Source organism: Carica papaya, chromosome 6 (genome assembly GCF_054855325.1).
Source record: "Carica papaya isolate Zhongbai chromosome 6, ASM5485532v1, whole genome shotgun sequence".
Lineage (NCBI taxonomy): Eukaryota > Viridiplantae > Streptophyta > Magnoliopsida > Brassicales > Caricaceae > Carica > Carica papaya.
Genome location: NC_142314.1, coordinates 34,278,676 through 34,299,415, shown reverse-complemented (window position 1 = coordinate 34,299,415; position 20,740 = coordinate 34,278,676). Strand labels below are relative to the sequence as shown.

General features: G+C 39.8%; 2 protein-coding genes and 1 pseudogene across 2 annotated transcripts; 1 reads left to right on the top strand and 2 right to left on the bottom strand.

The window, feature by feature from the left end:
• Nucleotides 1-717: 717 nt before the first annotated feature.
• Nucleotides 718-4,619, bottom strand: LOC148253569 (putative receptor-like protein kinase At2g42960; annotated as a pseudogene).
• NPQ1 (non-photochemical quenching 1) lies at nt 4,432-9,817 on the top strand. Its single transcript, XM_022042514.2, has 6 exons — nt 4,432-4,637; nt 5,629-5,933; nt 6,017-6,189; nt 7,544-7,640; nt 7,726-8,117; nt 9,193-9,817. Exons 2-6 carry the CDS (start codon nt 5,658-5,660, stop codon nt 9,692-9,694), a joined length of 1,440 nt encoding a protein of 479 aa, XP_021898206.1. The 5' UTR covers nt 4,432-4,637; nt 5,629-5,657; the 3' UTR covers nt 9,695-9,817.
• A 180-nt stretch (nt 9,818-9,997) lies between these two features.
• On the bottom strand, nt 9,998-11,464 carry SYP111 (syntaxin of plants 111). Its single transcript, XM_022042462.2, has 2 exons — nt 11,309-11,464; nt 9,998-11,137 (listed from the first exon to the last, which is right to left on the bottom strand). Exon 2 carries the CDS (start codon nt 11,107-11,109, stop codon nt 10,168-10,170), a length of 942 nt encoding a protein of 313 aa, XP_021898154.2. The 5' UTR covers nt 11,110-11,137; nt 11,309-11,464; the 3' UTR covers nt 9,998-10,167.
• Between the last annotated feature and the right edge of the window lie 9,276 nt (nt 11,465-20,740).

Here is a 20,740-nt window from a genome sequence, read left to right as displayed (position 1 = left end):
CGATGTCGTTCGAGCGTTTGAATAAGATGGGTCAGGCTTTTTCTCTGTTCCCTGCTGGGCTTTAGATATTATTTTGGGCTAATAGATTAAAAGGGATTTACATAAACTTTCTAATTCAAATCATTAATATACAAAAATTTAAAATAAATATTAATAGTATATAACTTAATTTGTTATGTAAACTTTAAGAATACATTTAGAAATAATAATTGAGATTAACATGACTCTTAAGATACATGAAATTATTATGTGATTCTTATAATTATTATGTATATTAAAATTTCTAAAAAATTAAGTATTTTTTAAGGAGTTTAATCATTATTTAAAAAATATCTTTTGGCATTATCCCATAAATTAAGAATAATTTAGATACGTCTCTTAGTCTGTTTTTTAAAAATTTGGATTGAGAACTGCAGGATAATGTAAATTTCCTTTTAGAAAAAAAATTTAACTTAAAACTCCTAAATTTGAATTTATAAACCAAAAAGAATGGATGCTGATTAAGAGCTCAAGCTCTTATTTTCTCTAATTGTGCCAATAAAAGAACACCCTCATCTGTACTTGATCATAATGAATGAAGTAGAAAAAAGACTTGATTATAGTAATATAAACATCACAAAGTAACCTATTTCATCACTAGTTTCGATGATACAACACTCTTAACAGTTATATATGAGTATGAATCAACGATAAAAAGATATAGCTTAATTTGATGTGTCAAACTGGAATCACCTCCATAGACTTGGCCATAGATGTTTCTGTCGAGTTTATCTCCACATAACCTTTCTACAAACATAAGAAATGGAAAAAATCACATGTTATCCCCTGTGATTCACTATGTTTTGAACAGCTATATAGAGTTGTATATGTATTTGTTTGTGGGTGTTTATGGGTGTGTTGGGATAACTAAAAAAAACTTGGCAAACAAACCATTTCAGTCACTGTGTTCTTCCAAGCCTTCTCAATCTCCTCGAAGACAACATCGATGGTGGGGCGACCTTTGCTTGATTTTGCGATACATAGAAAAGCAATGTGCAAGATTGATTCAAAATCTGCCCTATTGACATTTCCATTTAATCGTGGATCTTCGAAGTTAGTAGGTGGCCGTCTTCCCATACTCACATCCTTTGCCTAAATCTCAAAACCAGTACACTGTTATTTTCATATGAACATGATCTTATAAACACTCATAAAAAAAAATATTACCTTTCTGGCATCGAGATATAGCTCAATAACTCGTTGTCCTGATAAAATATGCAAAATAATAATGCCAAAACTATATATATCACTAGCACATGTTAACTTGGCATTGTTCATGTATTTTGGGTCCATATAGCCTATGGTACCCCTCACATATGTGAATACTTTACTTTCTTCCATTCCAAGCATCCTTGCCAATCCAAAATCGGAGAGTTTTGCTTCCAAGCTCTCAATCAAAAGGATATTAGTAAGCTGCAAAATAAAATACACATATGCATATATAATGTCAACATTAAAGGATAAACAAATTGTATGAAGCTAGAAATTAAGTTGTATTACCTTAATGTCTCTGTGTACTATATATCCATCTATATAATGATGGAGATATCTCAATGCAAGTGCACAATCTCTTAAGAGTTTTACCCTTCTTCCCCATGTAAGAATAATGTCTTTTCCTGAATTTAAACATGCAATATATTAGTACTAATTCAGGAACTAATATATTTTTGAATCTAACATAATGAAGAGATGTGAAAAAGTAATTTTACTTGTAGATATTGAGCTAAATTTCCTGCAACACAATATTCATAAACTAGATATTATTCTCCATCCTCGATGCAGACATCGAATAGACAAACAAGGTTAGGATGTCGAATCTTGAAAAGACCTTCAACTTCCTTTACAAAAGAATCAGACGGGCTACTTTTATCGATATGCTTGATGGCAACAGCTCGCCCACTAGGCAAGTAACCTTTATAAACCTACCCACCACTTTCTCATCCTAGGTATTGTCTTCCATTTTAAAGGTTTATAGCATTTTCAATCTCGTCCTTGCTGAATCTATAGGGGCCTGAAAACGTAACCTCTTTGCCATCAACATTTTTAAGAGGCCTTTTTCTTCTCATATTGCTCTTGTTCTTGTTCTTATTCTTGTTTGTATTCGTTGCAAGGTATTTTATTAGAACAAAGATGAATATTAGTGTGATTGTTGCAATAATCATTGTCAATAGTGCTTTTGCGAGGAAATCTGAAGAGCTAAACAATTTCAATTAGTATTCAAAATAATTATATTCAAGAAATCTAGAATTAAGAGTTTCATATACTCATTTTTTACTTTGAAATAACATGATTCTGTCAAGAAACAAAAAAAATCATGAATAAGAATTTATATAAAAAGAAATTGTATCAATCTATCTATCTGCCCAATTAGCATGTGTTGATATAGTCTAATTTCTTTACCAATCACATCTAAAGCAGATAAACACCTATAAAAATCACCAGTTGCATACGATCATTTGACAATATAGCTGCAATAAAAGTAACAACAACGAATCAACACACTGCCTTCTCATTATCATCATCATGCCTTCTAAGCTCCTCGAGCATAGATTCGATTGTAGATGATACAGCACCATAAGATGTGTTGCAGGCATCATCAAACGAAGTATGTCCAAGGAGAGCTTTGAGCACTTGCCACCTCCATAGAAAAAATTATCCAGGCCACACAATGGCACAGATGCATATCGTTGCCTACGAGAAGGGCCACTATAGTTTGTCCAAAGATTTTCTTCTATGAAAATATTGCCATGATTTATAGTATTCGCATGCAGCGCTAAGCTTTTCAAAAATGTCGTAAGAACATTTTGACAGCAAAGAGTTAAGGGAATGTTGTTCAAGTAAAGGACTTTCTTGTTGTTTTGAAGGCTATTACCAACTGGCTTATAAGGGTATGCATTGAAGTCTAAAACACATGTTGCATTTATTGAAAAATTTATCTTATTAGAAAATTAAGTTAAATATAAGTTATGAATATAATAATTAATACGTGTCTTTTAAGTTTTTTTATTAATCTCTCCTTATTCTTCCTTCCATTTTATAATAAAATATTAAATAGAACTAGATTATCTCTTAAAATATTTTTCAACAAAGTTTTTATATGAAATTCAACAATGAAATATCTTTTAATATAGAATTGAAAGATCACATATTGACTATAAATCCAATCTATATAACAAAAATATCAATAGAAAATGATTAGACCTATTATTTATAAATTAGGGAGTAAAAGTAAAAAAAAAAAGTTAAATACCAGTAGAACCATATAGAAAATTCAATCCTTGCGAAGATACATGAACGCAGAAGGCTATAACGATAAAGACTAGATTCAATAAAAGATAACTTGCTTTCATGTCCTTATCTGATGATACCGAAGAAAGATTAGCCCATGAAAGTAATCTGAATATGATCACAAGCCACTTAAAATTTTCACATACAATAAGAGAATTTTATATTTGTAGAAATGGTTTTTTCTTAATAACCATCTACTAGAATTTGGATATACTTATTAAATAGCTTGCTTCTTACAGTTAGCTTCCTCTAACCTAGGGTTCTCTGAGAATATCATCAGTATAATTTTTTGCTACTTCTTTAAACATGCTGAGGACTCCATGGGTCAGTAAAAGATAATTAATTATGTATAACAAAGCTGTTTTTAGGAACTAACTCCATTGCAGTTGTAATCTATATAAAATTAATTATATATATGAATATATCTTTAATCATATTGCTACATCTTCAGCCTCTTTTACATTTTTTTTGCGATAGATTCTTTTTACGCGAAAATAATAAGTACAGAAATCGTCAAGTGTATAAATAGTTCACTAATTTATCAAGATTAATTTTAGTAATGTTGTGGAATATCACAGCACAGCATCTCATCATTTGATTAAAAAACAAAATTATTTTAATAGAACTTATAAATTTATATTAAAAAGTATATAATTATTAAGTTTTATGAAAAATCTCAGGTCACATATAATTAATAACTTAAATTTAAAATTTTAAAATAAAGAAAATCTTTTTATTTTTAAGAAAAATTTATTCTATTTTGATTAAGGTGTTTTTAACATAATAAAATTACACACAATAACATTTTGTTTGGGTTTCGTATAGTTTTGATTATTTCTTTGACGATGTTTGTAAAAACTAATTTTATCAATAGTTTATATTTATATATTTATGAACCGAAAAACTATAATGCATTAAAGTCTATCTAATAATAAAAGAATAACATCCAAAAAAAGTTAAACTAAATTAAAAATTGCAAATATTAACCAAATAAAAGTATTTAAAAAATAAAATTTGGATTAAAATAATGATGAAAAACAATTTCTTTTTATATAATTTATTCCTTCTTTTTTTGTGTCCCACACGAAACAAGAATTTAGAACAAATGAGGGTAGGATGAAGTGTGGACATACTACGTAATCGGTCTCGTCTCCACACGATCTCTTATCCGGGTTCACCTGCAGCCAAGCCCAAGAGGCTGCAACTTGGCGATCTTCTTCTCTTTCCTCTTCTCTTTGTAATTGTCTCCTCTGCAATCTGCCTGTATTTTTAGCTGCCATGAAAAGCAGCATTACTAATACCACACCAAGGTAATCACTTTCTCCCTCTCTTTCTCTCTCTCTGAACACTTTATTTTCTTCTATACGTCTTGATTGTAGAAATGGAGTGACTTGCAGAAATGTCTAAGCAATTAGGAAGAAGATAATTGTTTTCTTAGTGGTTGTGTCGATTGGGAGAAGTTCATATCTTGTTTAAATTACAAAGTTGCTGCCTGAGAAATGTTTTTTTATCCGATAAGTTGATAGTCATATTCTTTTTATCTGGGTTGTATATAGGTTCAAGAGTCTCAGACAATTTGATATTTTGTTATCCTTTATAGTGATTTGAAATTAGGTGATACATTATACCCATTAGTGGAAACATAATCCAGGTTATGTACTCTTACCAATTGCTAAGGACAATCAGGTATTCACTTCTGAAATTGTAAAAGCATTCACCTTCAGTGTCCAGAAGGGCTTTTGGGGTCACATAGGGTCTGTTTAGAAGGGGAGAAGTGAAAGGGGAAGTAATAGAGGTTGTTGGTCCTCGCAGTAAATTATTAGTTGGGTAGTTTGTGTTAAGTAGAAATATATCAATACATGAAACATGTTTTAATTTTTACTCTTTAAATTTAATGTATGTTCAAGAAAACGTATAGTTTAGTTTGCAATGAAGAAAATGATAAATGGAAAAAATGATGAGGGTTAAAAATTTTAAAATGTTATTCTCAATGTTTTCTAGAAAACCATTCTTATTTGTGATTGTGATTGTGATTGTGATTGTGATTGATAATTTTACAAACACAAACGCATTTGAAAAATGAAAACTAGAAAATAATTTTATGTACTGAATGAATCCTTGACTATTTGTGAGCAAATGAAGCCTAATAGTTTGTGAATGAATCCTTGATTATTTGTAAATGAAGGAATCTATTATTTTGATCACTTTAATTCTTGTTATGCCAATTACAGAAAGTGAAAACCTTGAAAAAGAAAAAGAATATACTAAATAAATGTGTTGATATGCATGAATTACTCTCAGATTGCATCTAGGAGTTGAGAGATTGAAGTATGGCATTGACGACATGTTCTATTTGTATGTGGCATGAAGAAAGGGTTGGAGGTTCATGTATAAGGTCTAGACCTATAAATTATGGAAGATGCAGTGAGAGGGTAACTCAATTTCATGGGATAGGATTTTGGCATGGTACCACAAATTCAAAGTTCTCTCGATTGATAAAATCTTATAGAAGTCACTATGGATTGGAGTTAAGATGTTTGAATCGACTGCCAGACAGGATAAAGAAGTCCTCTTCTAAGCATGGCACGAATGCAAGAAGAACTGAGGTAAAATTGTTTTCTTCCTTTTTACTATTTATGCTATTATTATCACTTTCTCTTTCTCATTTTCCTCTCTATTTGTCATTAAGGAAAAAGGTGAATTCGAACATTTGGCATTAACTGTGTCAACTGTACTGAAAAGATGGAGTCAGTCACAGTCCGCGAAACTTGCTGGTGTTTTGGCTTGTGTGTTTGTCATGATTCCATCAGCTGCGGCTGTTGATGCTCTCAAAACCTGTGCCTGCTTATTAAAGGAATGCAGGTATTCCATCTTCTTTTATAATTTCTCAGATTTTGTAGCTGGAGTTCTGCTCTTCCTTGATATGTAGAAATACTATAACTAATGTTGTAACCGTCTTCTTATCCTGATTCCCGAGCAAAGAAAAAAAAACCTTTTTACTGTTGCTAAAGGCCTCGGTTCAAGAATTTAAGGGAAAGTGGATTGGCTACTATTGCAGTTTTCGTTTCAATAATCTGTTTTTTAAGCTCTGAGAAACTAAATTTAATGTAATCTTCAAGGCTTCTGCTTAGAATCCTACCTGATCCAGCTTGCTTCTTTTTTGGATTCTTCTGTTTCCTTCTAGTTGCATTTTCTGTAAGCTATAGTGTTCAATGCAACAAGTGATGAGAACATTGGTCAACTTCCAGGCTCATTCATGAATACTTCAAAAAGTCTTTAAGCTTTTATGTACCTTAATTCAATGGCGAGAATTTAAAATATGATAGGATGGAGGTGGGAGGGGAATGAATTACATCCATCTGAGGACAGGTCTTTCCCTTCACAATTCTGAGTTGAAGGTCATCTTTAGTTCTTAATTATATTATCTTTAATGAGTAGAAATGATACTTCATATGTAATGTTCAATCTTCTTTTGATGCTTCGTTGAACTAAGTCCCTAGGCTTTTGCCTTGTGTCCACTTTTTTTATGCTGATATATCAACTTTTGGAGAAATATAAAATGCAGAAGCACATGGCAATATCTCTTTGTAAGCCAAAAATGCCCAAGTTCACCATTAGTTCTGAAGTTCAATATTAATTTTGACTTAAAAATCTTTAGGAATGTTGTTATTCATTTTGTTTTCCCATCAAGATATTGTATTCTTAACTGAAACAATCCTCAATTTTGTTTCCCCAGTGCAGGTTATATAAGAAAATGGATACCTACATAACATGTCTAATTGATTGAAGATCATCTAAGTTATTTGGGAAGCTGTATTCTCGTAGGGATAGGAATGCCTTGCTAGTGAGTCTTATTAGTGTATTATTATGTATTTTTGTTTAATTCCTTTAGTAGTGTCTTATCTTCTTGTTGTTTTATATAGGATTTTGGTCATATTAGGGTGTGTAGACATCCTATAAATACATGAAGGGATTCATCATTATTCTATAAACTGCTTATGAATAAAAACCTACCAATATTGTCTTATTAAATTTAGTGTCTAACAACTCTATGATCATGCTGATGATAACCTATGATTGCAGATTGAGTTATCTTCCCTTCTTTTTCTTTTGTTTTAAAACATATTCTGGTATGCTACATCACTAATAGAGTAGCCTATATCAAAAAGCTATATCCTCCTTCATTCAACTGTATGGAGCTTTCTACTGTTGTCAGGGTAGAGCTTGCTAAGTGCATTGCTAATCCATCATGTGCGGCAAATGTTGCTTGCCTCCAAACATGTAATAATCGGCCTGATGAGACAGAATGCCAGGTTTGTTCTGAATTCTAATGGGTATAGCTATTATCAACAACGGAGCCAAATTCTGGTTATACTAATATTCTTAGAGTTATTGCAGATTAAATGTGGGGACCTCTTTGAGAACTATGTTGTTGATCAATTCAATGAATGTGCAGTCTCAAGAAAAAAATGTGTACCTCAGAAATCTGATGCCGGGGATTTTCCTGTACCTGATCCTGCTGTTCTTGTTAAGAGTTTTAACATTGCAGATTTCAGCGGGAAGTGGTTTATAACCAGCGGCTTGAACCCCACCTTTGATACTTTTGACTGCCAGTTGCATGAATTTCATATAGAATCCAACAAACTCATGGGAAATTTGTCTTGGAGAATAAGAATGCCAGACAGTGGATTTTTCACTCGATCAACTATGCAGAAATTTGTGCAAGACCCAAACCAACCTGGGATTCTCTACAATCATGATAATGAGTATCTTCACTATCAAGATGATTGGTACTTCCCTCAAGTCTGCAACTCTTTCTCATGTTTGCGCACTAGATTTTTTTTAGCATTTTTATGAAACCTACCAAGGTAATTACTATGAATATATTTTGCTCTTTGGATACTTAATCAGGCAACATAATGAGTTCTGATGCCTCAATTCATGTTTGTTGAATGGACCAAAAAGCTAGTGTATACAGTCTAATTGGATTATTCTGATTCCCTTATTGATGGTGAAAACTACTCTCCATATTACAGGATTTGAGATAACTTTTATGAATCTGGTAATTCTGATGCAAAACAAGAAAATCTTGACATAAAAGTTTTTAGTGATAAATCGCTAGCCTTTGTGCTTTCTCAGAATATTGTTCTGTCTACAGTCAAACATAATCAGTTTGCGTGATGTAAGCTCCGAAGAAAAATTTTATACCAGTTGTAGCATTTGTGCAATGGAAAGCAACATACTTCCTTGAGAAATGCATTTAGCTTTTTCCCCCAAATGTGGGTATTATTTTTCTTTCACTTCCACAAAAATGTTGCAGAATTCGGAATGTAGTCATCTTGCTAACAAATTGGCAGCCCTGTAATGTGGCTGACCAGCTAAAGTCTTTGTTCTCCTGTTCTTCAAGTCCACTCTGGCTCTGGTAACTCATTTTCATTCTTCAACATGAGTCAGATGTTAAATCTTCCATGCTAGTCAAGTTTTGTCCATCCGCGCAAGTAACCCCTGTTTTTTGGCTTTATATTAAATGTCCCTCACTTTTGTGTCTTTCTGGTTCATGTCTTGAAACACAATCTATTTAACTATCACCGAGATTCTGATTGGTGATCCATCAGCAAATGTGTGTTTGATTGGGCCGAGAATTGATCTAACAAGACATTTGACCAAAAAGCTTGAAACTTTTACAGATACTAGAACTCAGGATAACTTAGGGTCTCTAGTTGCTATAGCCTTCCTTTTGTCACGGAAAATAGCCAGCATACCATTCAACCAAAAAGCTTAAAACTTACAGTTTTTCTAGTTGTCTGCTTATTTTGTTCACTTGGAATCGCAAGTCAAACCCTTGAATTTTGATGAAATTTGCAGGTATATTCTATCATCCAAAGTAGAGAACAAAGACGATGATTACATATTTGTATACTATCGGGGCAGGAATGATGCATGGGACGGTTATGGTGGTGCAGTTGTATATACAAGAAGTAGGGTTTTGCCAGAAAGCATTGTACCTGAACTTGAAAGAGCAGCCAAAAGTGTTGGGCGAGACTTTAACAAGTTCATCCGAACTGATAACACTTGTGGACCAGAACCTCCTCTTGTAGAAAGACTGGAGAAGACGGTAGAAGAAGGAGAGAAGACCATAATAAGGGAAGTTGAACAAATTGAAGAAGAGGTAGAGAAGGTAGGGGAAACTGAGATGACCTTGTTCCAGAGGTTAGCAGAAGGATTTAAAGAGTTTCAACGAGATGAAGAATATTTCTTAAGGGAGCTAAGTAAAGAAGAGAAAGATTTATTGAGTGAACTAAAAATGGAGGCAAACGAGGTGGAAAAGCTCTTTGGACGAGCACTGCCAATTCGGAAACTGAGATAGAATTGAATTTTATGCTTTATGCTTTTCAAATTGTACATATTCTTTTCAAATTTTATGCTTTATTCTGCTTCCTGAAAGATATATGAAGATTACATGAAAAAAAATCACATAGCTTCTGCTTCACTGACATATCTAACTTTATACATCTGCCGTTTGGTACCATTACACTAAGAGAACTATGATTTACAAATTGTTAATCTATTATTTAAAAGAAAGTTTATGCTTGAATAAGGGTTTCTCTTGTAAAAAGTTGCAAATTTTAAAAGGGTATTCAGAAAGAAAAGAAGAGCTGAAACAGAGAAATGAACTGAAAATGTCATCAATAAAAGAATAAAGCAAAATGAATAAACCTCAGTACATCCCAGTCCAAGACTAGGTACATTTGCAAATCCCATGTGATCATATCATACATTTCACAGTGACAAGAAAAGAAGGAATAACAGGGAATTAACTCCTTCACTGCGACACCCAATTCAAGAACTACTAAAGCTAGTAGCAATAGGAATCACAATCACAAGAATCAACAATAACAGAAGAATAATCCCAATACACATCCACTTCCTGCTGCTTTTCTGATACGCCTTAGCACTCTTGAGCTCATTTGCACCATCTTTCACATAGTGACTAGCACTCATTACATGATGCTCGATATCATCCATCTGTTCTCCCTGTGCCTCCACCATCACCGCCATGTCCAAGAACACCTGGTGCAGCTCCAGCAAGCTTCTCTCAATCTCTTTTGCTGCATCATGCCTGTCCTGTATCTCCACCACTGTCTCCAACACCTTACCTTTACCGTGCTCCTGAATTGCTCTACTTAAAAACTCCTCTCCTCCATTGCTATCAGAAATGATCTTATCTATGATTTCCTCATCTGGGTACTCACCAGTTACTGTAAAGTACCTTCTTCCAACAGTCTCCTTGTACTCGGTCATCACCTTCTGTCTCAACCCTTGAAACTCCATCATCAGCTCCTTCAACTTTTTGCGCAGACCATTGGTGACTGCAATCCTAGTCCTGTAAATTGGGGTACCTTCTTTGCATCCAGAAAGGCGCTTATTAGCAATATTTGCCCTGTCCATCTCCTCAAGCTGGGACCTTATGCTCTTCGCCTTTTTCAGCACTGTCAATATGTCATTGTTGATTTTGTGACGCAGCAATTTGAGGGACTCAGACTTGTGCATTGACTTGCTTTCTTCATTGGATTCTTGGAGCCTCCCTAGGATTTCACGAATTACTCCCATTTCTTGCTTTACTTTCTCTGCTTCCTCGAGAAACAGACCTAGGTTTTGGTCCATGGAATTGGCTGTTGCAGACATCTCTAGATCATAGTCTGGTCCAGCTTCAAGGTCTTTCATTGCTTCCTTCTTCAGATCTACATAGCTGGTGAAAGATTTTGTCATCAAATCATTCATTTTGACCTTACAAAGCTTCTTCCAACACCTGAAATAAACAACAAAAGAAATATAGTAGTCAGCTCTGTTTTATGGGTATTTCAATCTAAAATCAGATCAACTTATAAACCTTAATTTCTTCAACGTTAGAAACAAATACGATCGAAATGGAAAGAAAATCGAACTGAAAAATCAAATTAGTGAAATGGGTCCTGCATACCTTCTTCAACTGGGTAAAAGAACTGAAAATTCAAATTAAGAAAGGAAGGATTTTTTTTTTTTTCTGGCAACAATGAAATCTCAGGTGGATTTTTAAAATGAAATCTCAGGTGTTGGGAGATTACAATGTAGTTAATTTGAAAATGGAATTTAAAGGGGTACTTAAAAGGACGTGAAATTAAAAAAGATAAGAAGGAATTTAGCCGTTGGAATTTGCAACGGCTACATTTCTGAAAACGTCCGTTAGACTTGAGAGAGAGAGAGAGAGAGAGAGAGAGAGCCATTTAATCCGTTACGTCAGATTTCGCTCACTTTGTTGGGGCAATTGTAAAATATTTGATTTTTCGTGTACTGATTTGAAATTTTACCCAAAAGCGAATACCACTTTGCAAATTCTGGGGGATCGTCGCGTTTTTCAATCTCTGGTTGCGATTCGACCACATTAGTTATTGTAAATATATAAATATATAAATATATATACAATCTTATTTTTAAAAAATTAATTTTTAATAACTATAGATTGTTGAATTTAAAAATGATAATATGGTGAATTTTTATTTTTTGATATGAATTAATAATAGTGATAATTAACTAATATTCCCTAATAATATATATTGAATAAAGGGAATGTCAAATATCCACGTCAAAACTAAAATAACTATAATAACGTAAAAATTTTAAATTCTTAAATCTCATATATGATCGATTTCAATGAGCTTTTTCAAATTAATATTTTTTATGATCCGACTTTATAATTTTTTCAATAAATATTAGTTATTTAATCAAGTTTTAAACGATTTTTTAATTTATTTAATCAAGTTTTAAACGATTTTTTAATAAGATCGATTTTGCATTTCGTATGCAAAATTTAATTTAAAACTTTAGATAAAAATGTTATTAAGATATTGGGTGCTTATAATATCTTGCCTCGTCTGCATTTTGATGATTGATTGAGCAAATAAATTAACTTTAATGTAAATTTATTGTGTGAAGAGTTTATAATAAATAAAATAATTACTTGAAATTCTAATGTTGCAATTCAAGTTCCCACGACTTAGAGATAAGGGCTTAAATGGCAAACTGTGACTCGCAAAAGATTTTTTTGAGTTTATGATATCTAATTTTTTTCGTATTTATATGAAAAGAATGTTATTATTTATAATTATTTGTATATTACATGTGTAGCACCCGGAAAGGAGGAGGAAAAAAAAAAAAAAAAAAAGGGGGGGGCCACGTCAGCAGCCACGTCAGCAGTCCCGGCCAACCAGGGCTTGCCACGTGGCAAGATCGCGTCACTCCGAAAGGAGCCACGTTGGCGATCCGCGTGGGTGCGATCCGACGGCCCAGATCAATCGCGCGATCGGACGACCCAGATTCAATCAAAAACGAACGGCCCAGATTAAAACGAAATGAACGGCTGTGATCAAAAGGCAAGGGGTTATAAATAGAACCCCCACACCAGACCACAAACCCTAGCCGCCAGCCGCTCGCCGGAGAAGACGAACCAGAGGCCGACCGCCGCCACCCGCCGCCACTCGCCGCCGCACCGGGGAAATTTCCGACCGCCGATCGAGGTAAATTTCATACCCCCGACTCGTTTTTCCCCACTGATTCCTCCTATGGCCGAATCGAAGCCGAAATCCCGGCCAAACGGCCGGAATACACGGCCGAAGCCCAGCGGCGCCGCCGCGCCCCCTCTCAGTTTTTGCCTCCGACGAGGCCCTTCCCGGCCTCCGTTCGATGCAATTTTTATATCACCGTGATCACCATTCTTTTCTCTACAGGTTGACCGGAGCCGAATCACCAAAACACGAACCTCGCCGGAGAGCCGCCGCACCCGAGAGCGCCGCCGCCGGTAAGCTCCGTTTTTCCGTGATTTTTTGGCCCCCCGAGGGCCCTAGGGTTGTTTTCTGACAAGGACCAATGCGAGTGTGGCCGAATTCGGCCGAAAACGGCCGAAAACAGCCAACCCGAGGCGACTCGCCGCCGCCAGCGGCGGCGCCGTCGCCGGAGCACGGCGGAGCCGCCGTGCCGGAGTTGCGATTTGGGCCGAAAGAGGCCCTGGGCCTAATTTGGATTTTTTTTGAACACGTGCAGGTACTGTTAGTGTGTTTCAGTTCCCCGGAAAAAATTCAGGGAAAATTAGGGACAGCCTGCAGGCGCACTGTGAATCGTATTCGGATCTCGAAAACAAGTAAGGACCCCTCACCCTATTTCCTATCACGGTATTAAAGTTCAAAATGATAAAACGGTATTTCTTGAATTAACGCATGTGTGAAATTGCTTAAGGTTGCTAATGGAGCCCGAGTCTAGTGTGATTGATGATTTACTGTTATTTGGCCTGTTTACAGCTTTAAATGCAAAATGAGGTTTGATGTGTTCATTTTACAGATTTGTGTGCATGTACTACGTTTTTATTAATTATGGGTTGAATGACTGAAAAACTGATACTGTATGTTGTCTGTTTGGTATGAATTACGATTTGCTTGTTTAAATGTGAATTGATGATGCTGATTGAGGAAAAGGAAAATGAAAGATTGTGTAGACTGATAATTGTATTATGGGGGTCAGCCTGACTAGATATCCTGGGAGATGGTGGACGGACCGGGTCCGTAGGGAACCCTACCGGGATTGTGGTCTCACATGCCGGACGGGGTATGGAGATCTTATGGTTTTGGCGCCCATACCGGACGGGGTATGGGGACGGCCCGTTTCATCCTCATACCGGACGGGGTATTGAGGTTTATGGTTTTTGGCGCCCATACCGGACGGGGTATGGGGACGGCCCGTTTCACCCTCATACCGGACGGGGTATTGAGGTTCATGGTTTTGGCGCCCATACCGGACGGGGTATGGGGACGGCCCTGGAAACTGATTATGAATGTTAAAGGTTAACGGGTAGCGGAACCCCTATGGACCCCCACGGATACTAGTAGGCTGGTAAATGAGAAAAAAGATATGTTGTACAATGATTGAATTACAAGAGGCGTGATAAGTGTTATGTTTTACAGCTTAGATTATTCAATGATTATGATAATGTTATTGTTTTTCTCATATTGTTTTCATAAATTCCACCAAGGTAAGTGGATGGTAAAAGTTTTATTATTGATAAAAGGTTTTGTTGTAAATTATGCTCCATTGGTCTTTTTGTGGTTTTCTACCCACCTTTATCTCCGTGACAGTGAGATATCGTGATGTTCTTACTGGGCTAGTGTAGCTCACTCCTTAATTAACCATTTCAGATCAGGAAGACATGGTTCCCGAGCCCGTTCCGCAGGAGGACGACGAAGGGGATGCCTAGAGACTCTGTAGTCATACGCATAGTTTATTTTCGAGTTTTCTTTCTTAGTTAGTTTAACCTTTTATATTTTAAGTACGTTTGTTTGGTTTTTCGTGTAAGGGATGTTAACTGAAATTTTGATCTCGCTTCCGCATTCGATATATTTAAATACTCATTTCATTTTAATATTTTCCGGGGCCGTTACAGTTGGTATCAGAGACGCATTTCCTCGGACCTATCCCTTACACTATAGTCCTTTAAAGAAATACTCACCGATGGGTCGTTACTCAACCATTCCTTGTAAATGCAGGTACACAGAAATGAGGAGAGGAAGGCCCCCACTAAACCGAGCGGCCCAAGATAATTCGCTTCGGGAGGATTTGGACAGATTATATGAGATGGTGGAAGCTCTCGTAGCTGCCCAGCGAAGGCAAGAGGAGAGAAGGGAGTTACCCGGACCTCCTCCGCTAGCGCAGGTTGAGCCCCCGTTACAGCAGGCTGATCCCGAGCCACCCCGGCAGGAGCCTGTTCCTCCACAGTACCACCCGGCACCACAGCCGCGGTACGACCCGGTACCACAGCCACAGTACCAACAGGTACCGCCACAGCATATTCCAGTGCCCCCACCCCATCAGCAGGCGCCACCACAGGGTCCCCCAGTTCACCCTCAGCCGGCCCCAGTTCCTTTACCTCGGGACCCCGCTCCCTCCTTGATCGACCCTGGCTTCATAGAGAGGTACAGGAGACTGAACCCTTCTACTTTTTCGGGGGGATCCTCTTTTGAAGAGGCCCAATACTGGCTGGCGGAGACTGAGAGAGCCTTTGAGACCTTGGGAGTAATTCCTGAGCAGAGGGCTGCCATTGCCTCCTACATGCTGGTAGGGGAAGCAGTACGCTGGTGGGAGCTCAAGCGGGCCACCCTGCCTGTACCAGTTACTTGGGAGCAGTTCCTAGCGGCTTTCCATGCGGAGTATCTCCCTAAGCACATCCAACATTTAAAGGAAATTGAATTTGCTCAGTTGGTCCAGGGTAATATGACAGTGTCGGAGTATGCCCGCAAGTTCCTGGAGCTGGGCCGACATGCCCCGGAGACATTGTTGGATGAGGGCCGAAAGGCCAGGAAATTCCAGTGGGGTCTCCGCCCGGAGATCAGACAGCACTTGTTGGTGATGGAGCTCGAGACATATTCGACAGTCCTGGCAAAGGCGCAGATCATAGAAAGGAGCTTCGACACCCGCCCTCAGCTAACGGGAAGTTCCCGACCTTCAGCCCCGCTCCGCAGGCCAGCGCCTACCATGCCTGTCCAACCCAGTAAGAGACCCAGGCCTGCCGTTCAGGGCCCTCCTCAGGCTATGGGGGCAGCTAGTGGGAAGATCTGCCAGTACTGCGGCAGGGATCATGGGGACCGACCCTGCTACCGCCTCAACAACACCTGTCGCATATGCGGCAGTGCCCAGCACTATGCGAGGGAGTGCCCTAGGAACCAGAATCAAGGGAGGCCTCCAATCCAGGGCAGAGTTTACAACCTTACCCAGAAGGATGCCGATGCAGACCCGGACATGGTACATGGTATGTATACTATCTCTGGCCACATTGCTCATATTTTGTTTGATACTGGTGCATCACATTCTTTTATTTCACATGTTCTTGCTTCCAAAATTTGTGTATCACCTGATAGACTAGATTCATTATTGTTTGTATCTACCGCTGGGGGGGAGACATTACTAGGAGAGGTTGTCTACAGGGCATGTGCCGTGGAGATAGCAGATAGGAAATTGAGGGTAGACCTGATAGGGTTAGACACAGGGGATTTTGATGTAATCCTAGGAATGGATTGGCTGGCGGCGTATCACGCCACCATAGACTGCTTTAATAAAAAGATTGTATTTAATCCTCCCAACGAGGAGCCATTTACAAGTTAATAAAATTATTCGGTACTGATTCTCCCTAATGACAAATTCTTTTCTTCTTAATTCCCAGTGCGTTGATATTGTATTTTCCCTAACTAGGTAAACCCAAGAAGGAAGTTTGTATCCAAGAGATTCCAGTAGTCCGAGACTTTCCAGACGTATTTCCGGATGAACTGCCCGGTCTACCAGGGGACAGAGAGGTTGAGTTCACCATAGAGTTACAGCCAGGAACCCAACCCATCTCGGTAGCTCCTTACCGAATGAGCCGCATCGAAATGGAAGAGCTAAGGAAACAAATCACTGAGCTACAAAACAGTGGCTTCATTAGACACAGCATTTCCCCATGGGGTGCCGGGGTTACTTTTGCAAGGAAAGGAGATGGAACGTTGAGGCTGTGTATTGATTATAGAAGGATAAACAAGGTAACAATTAAAAACAAGTACCCTCTCCCCCGGATTGATGACCTTTTCGATCAGTTGCAGGGTGCACAGGTCTTTTCTAAAATAGATCTACGATCAGGTTACCATCAGGTAAAAGTGAGAGCAGAAGACATCCCCAAGACGGCATTCCGAACCAGGTACGGACACTATGAGTTCCTGGTTATGCCGTTTGGGCTAACCAACGCCCCGGCCATCTTTATGGATCTAATGAACAGAATCTTCAGAGAGTTTTTGGATAAATTTGTCATCGTGTTCATCGATGATATCTTAGTCTACTCAAAAAGTAGAGAAGAACATGCTCATCATCTTGCCCAAGTCCTCCAGGTACTCAGGGAAAAGAAGTTGTATGCAAAGTTGAGCAAGTGTGGATTTTGGCTCGAGCAAACCGCCTTCCTAGGACATGTTATATCGAAGGAAGGGGTGTCGGTGAACCCCGAAAAGGTTGAAGCGGTACTTGGTTGGGAAAGGCTGACAACAGTTAAGGAAATTCGCAATTTCCTAGGGATGGCGGGTTATTACCGCCGGTTTGTCGAAGGGTTCTCCAGTCTAGCAGCCCCTCTAACCCGACTCACAAAGAAAAATGCAAAGTTTGATTGGAATGAGAACTGCGAAAGGAGTTTTTCAGAATTGAAGAAGCGACTGACTACTGCACCCGTGCTGGCTCTACCGAGTGGATCAGGAGGGTATACAGTTTATAGTGATGCCTCCTATCTGGGCCTGGGTTGTGTCCTGATGCAGCATGGAAAGGTTATAGCATATGGGTCTAGACAGCTAAAGAATCATGAGAAGAACTATCTTACCCATGATTTGGAGCTTGCCGCAATCATACACGCCTTGAAAATCTGGCGCCATTATTTGTATGGAGAGACCTTTCAGATCTACACCGATCATAAGAGTTTGAAGCACATCTTCACTCAGAAGGATCTCAACATGCGTCAGAGAAGGTGGATGGAACTCCTCAAGGACTATGATTGTGACATCCTATACCATCCAGGTAAGGGCAACGTAGTAGCCGATGCCCTCAGTAGGAAGAGTGCAGGCACCCTAGCCCATCTGATGGTTTCGGAATGCAGGTCCATTGGGGCTACGCAGCAGGTTCGACTGCAAGATCTGAAGAGGGCCACATGTTTGAGCCACCTAGCAGTCCAACCCGAGTTAATCCAAAGAATAAAGGAAGCCCAGTCAATCGACCCCGCCCTAGTAAACCGCAAGAAGGATGCAGAACAGGGAGTGAACTCAGAATTTCAGATCTCTGCCGACGGATTGATTCGTTTCAAGGACAGAATGTGTGTCCCAGACGACAATGAATTAAAAAGAGACATCATGACAGAGTCCCATAGTTCAAGGTTCGCCATGCATCCAGGAAGTACAAAAATGTACCAAACTATGCGACTCCGATTCTGGTGGAATGGGATGAAGAGAGATATAGCCGACTTTGTATCTAAGTGCTTGGTATGTCAGCAGGTCAAAGCAGAACATCAACGCCCAGGGGGGTTGCTTCAGCCTTTACCGATTCCAGAATGGAAGTGGGAACACATCACCATGGACTTCGTATCGGGACTACCCAAGGCACGATCGGGACACGATGCCATATAGGTAATTGTTGACCGACTCACTAAGTCTTCCCACTTCCTGGCCATCAGAATGACCGATTCGTTGGACAAGTTGGCAAGAATGTATGTCCGGGAAATAGTCAGACTGCATGGGGTCCCAGTAACAGTGGTATCCGACAGGGATCCCAGATTCACTTCTCGGTTTTGGAATAGTTTCCAGCAAGCTATGGGAACAAAGCTGTCCCTCAGTACTGCCTTCCACCCCCAAACCGATGGACAATCAGAGAGGACAATCCGTACGCTGGAGGATATGCTCCGAGCTTGTGTCCTTGACTCCGGAGGCCATTGGGACGACCATCTACCCCTGATAGAGTTTGCCTACAACAAGAGTTACCAAGCAAGCATCGGCATGGCCCCATACGAGGCACTATACGGGCGTCCGTGCAGGTCACCGATTTGTTGGGAGGAAGTGGGCGATAGAAGATTGTTTGGCCCGGATTTAGTGGAAGAAACCACGTCCAAGATAGTTAAGACCAAGAAGAACATCCAGACAGCTCAGAGTAGGCAAAAGAGCTATGCTGATACCCGGAGGAGAGACCTGACCTTTGAGAAAGGTGACCGTGTGTTTCTTAAAGTCACCCCCTTCAAGGGAATCAGTAGGTTCGGCAGAAGGGGAAAATTAAACCCCAGATACATTGGACCCTTTGAAATCTTAGACAAGATTGGTACCACTGCCTACAGACTTGCACTGCCCCCTGAGCTCTCCCGGGTTCACAATGTGTTTCATGTATCTATGCTGCGCAAGTACAATCCGGACCCTTCTCATGTCGTGGCTCATGAACCGCTTTCACTCCGAGAGGACTTGTCTTATGAAGAAGTACCGGTCAGTATCACGGACCGAGAAAGCAGAATACTCCGTAACCGGGAAATATCATTTGTAAAAGTCTTGTGGCAGAACCACACGCCTAGGGAGGCGACTTGGGAGCTGGAATCAGAATTTAGGGCCCAATATCCTCATCTGTTTGATCAAGAGTAATGAGGCAAATTTGGGGACCAAATTTCTTTATGGGGGGGAGAGTTGTAGCACCCGGAAAAAAAAAAAAAAAAAAAAAAAGGGGGGGGCCACGTCAGCAGCCACGTCAGCAGGCCCGGTCAGCAGTCCCGGCCAACCAGGGCCTGCCACGTGGCAAGATCGCGTCACTCCGAAAGGAGCCACGTTGGCGATCCGCGTGGGTGCGATCCGACGGCCCAGATCAATCGCGCGATCGGACGGTCCAGATTCAAACGCACGGACGGCCCAGATTCAAACGCACGGACGGCCCAGATTCAATCAAAAACGAACGGCCCAGATTAAAACGAAATGAACGGCTGTGATCAAAAGGCAAGGGGTTATAAATAGAACCCCCACACCAGACCACAAACCCTAGCCGCCAGCCGCTCGCCGGAGAAGACGAACCAGAGGCCGACCGCCGCCACCCGCCGCCACTCGCCGCCGCACCGGGGAAATTTCCGACCGCCGATCGAGGTAAATTTCATACCCCCGACTCGTTTTTCCCCACTGATTCCTCCTATGGCCGAATCGAAGCCGAAATCCTGGCCAAACGGCCGGAATACACGGCCGAAGCCCAGCGGCGCCGCCGCGCCCCCTCTCAGTTTTTGCCTCCGACGAGGCCCTTCCCGGCCTCCGTTCGATGCAATTTTTATATCACCGTGATCACCATTCTTTTCTCTACAGGTTGACCGGAGCCGAATCACCAAAACACGAACCTCGCCGGAGAGCCGCCGCACCCGAGAGCGCCGCCGCCGGTAAGCTCCGTTTTTCCGTGATTTTTTGGCCCCCCGAGGGCCCTAGGGTTGTTTTCTGACAAGGACCAATGCGAGTGTGGCCGAATTCGGCCGAAAACGGCCGAAAACAGCCAACCCGAGGCGACTCGCCGCCGCCAGCGGCGGCGCCGTCGCCGGAGCACGGCGGAGCCGCCGTGCCGGAGTTGCGATTTGGGCCGAAAGAGGCCCTGGGCCTAATTTGGATTTTTTTTGAACACGTGCAGGTACTGTTAGTGTGTTTCAGTTCCCCGGAAAAAATTCAGGGAAAATTAGGGACAGCCTGCAGGCGCACTGTGAATCGTATTCGGATCTCGAAAACAAGTAAGGACCCCTCACCTTATTTCCTATCACGGTATTAAAGTTCAAAATGATAAAACGGTATTTCTTGAATTAACGCATGTGTGAAATTGCTTAAGGTTGCTAATG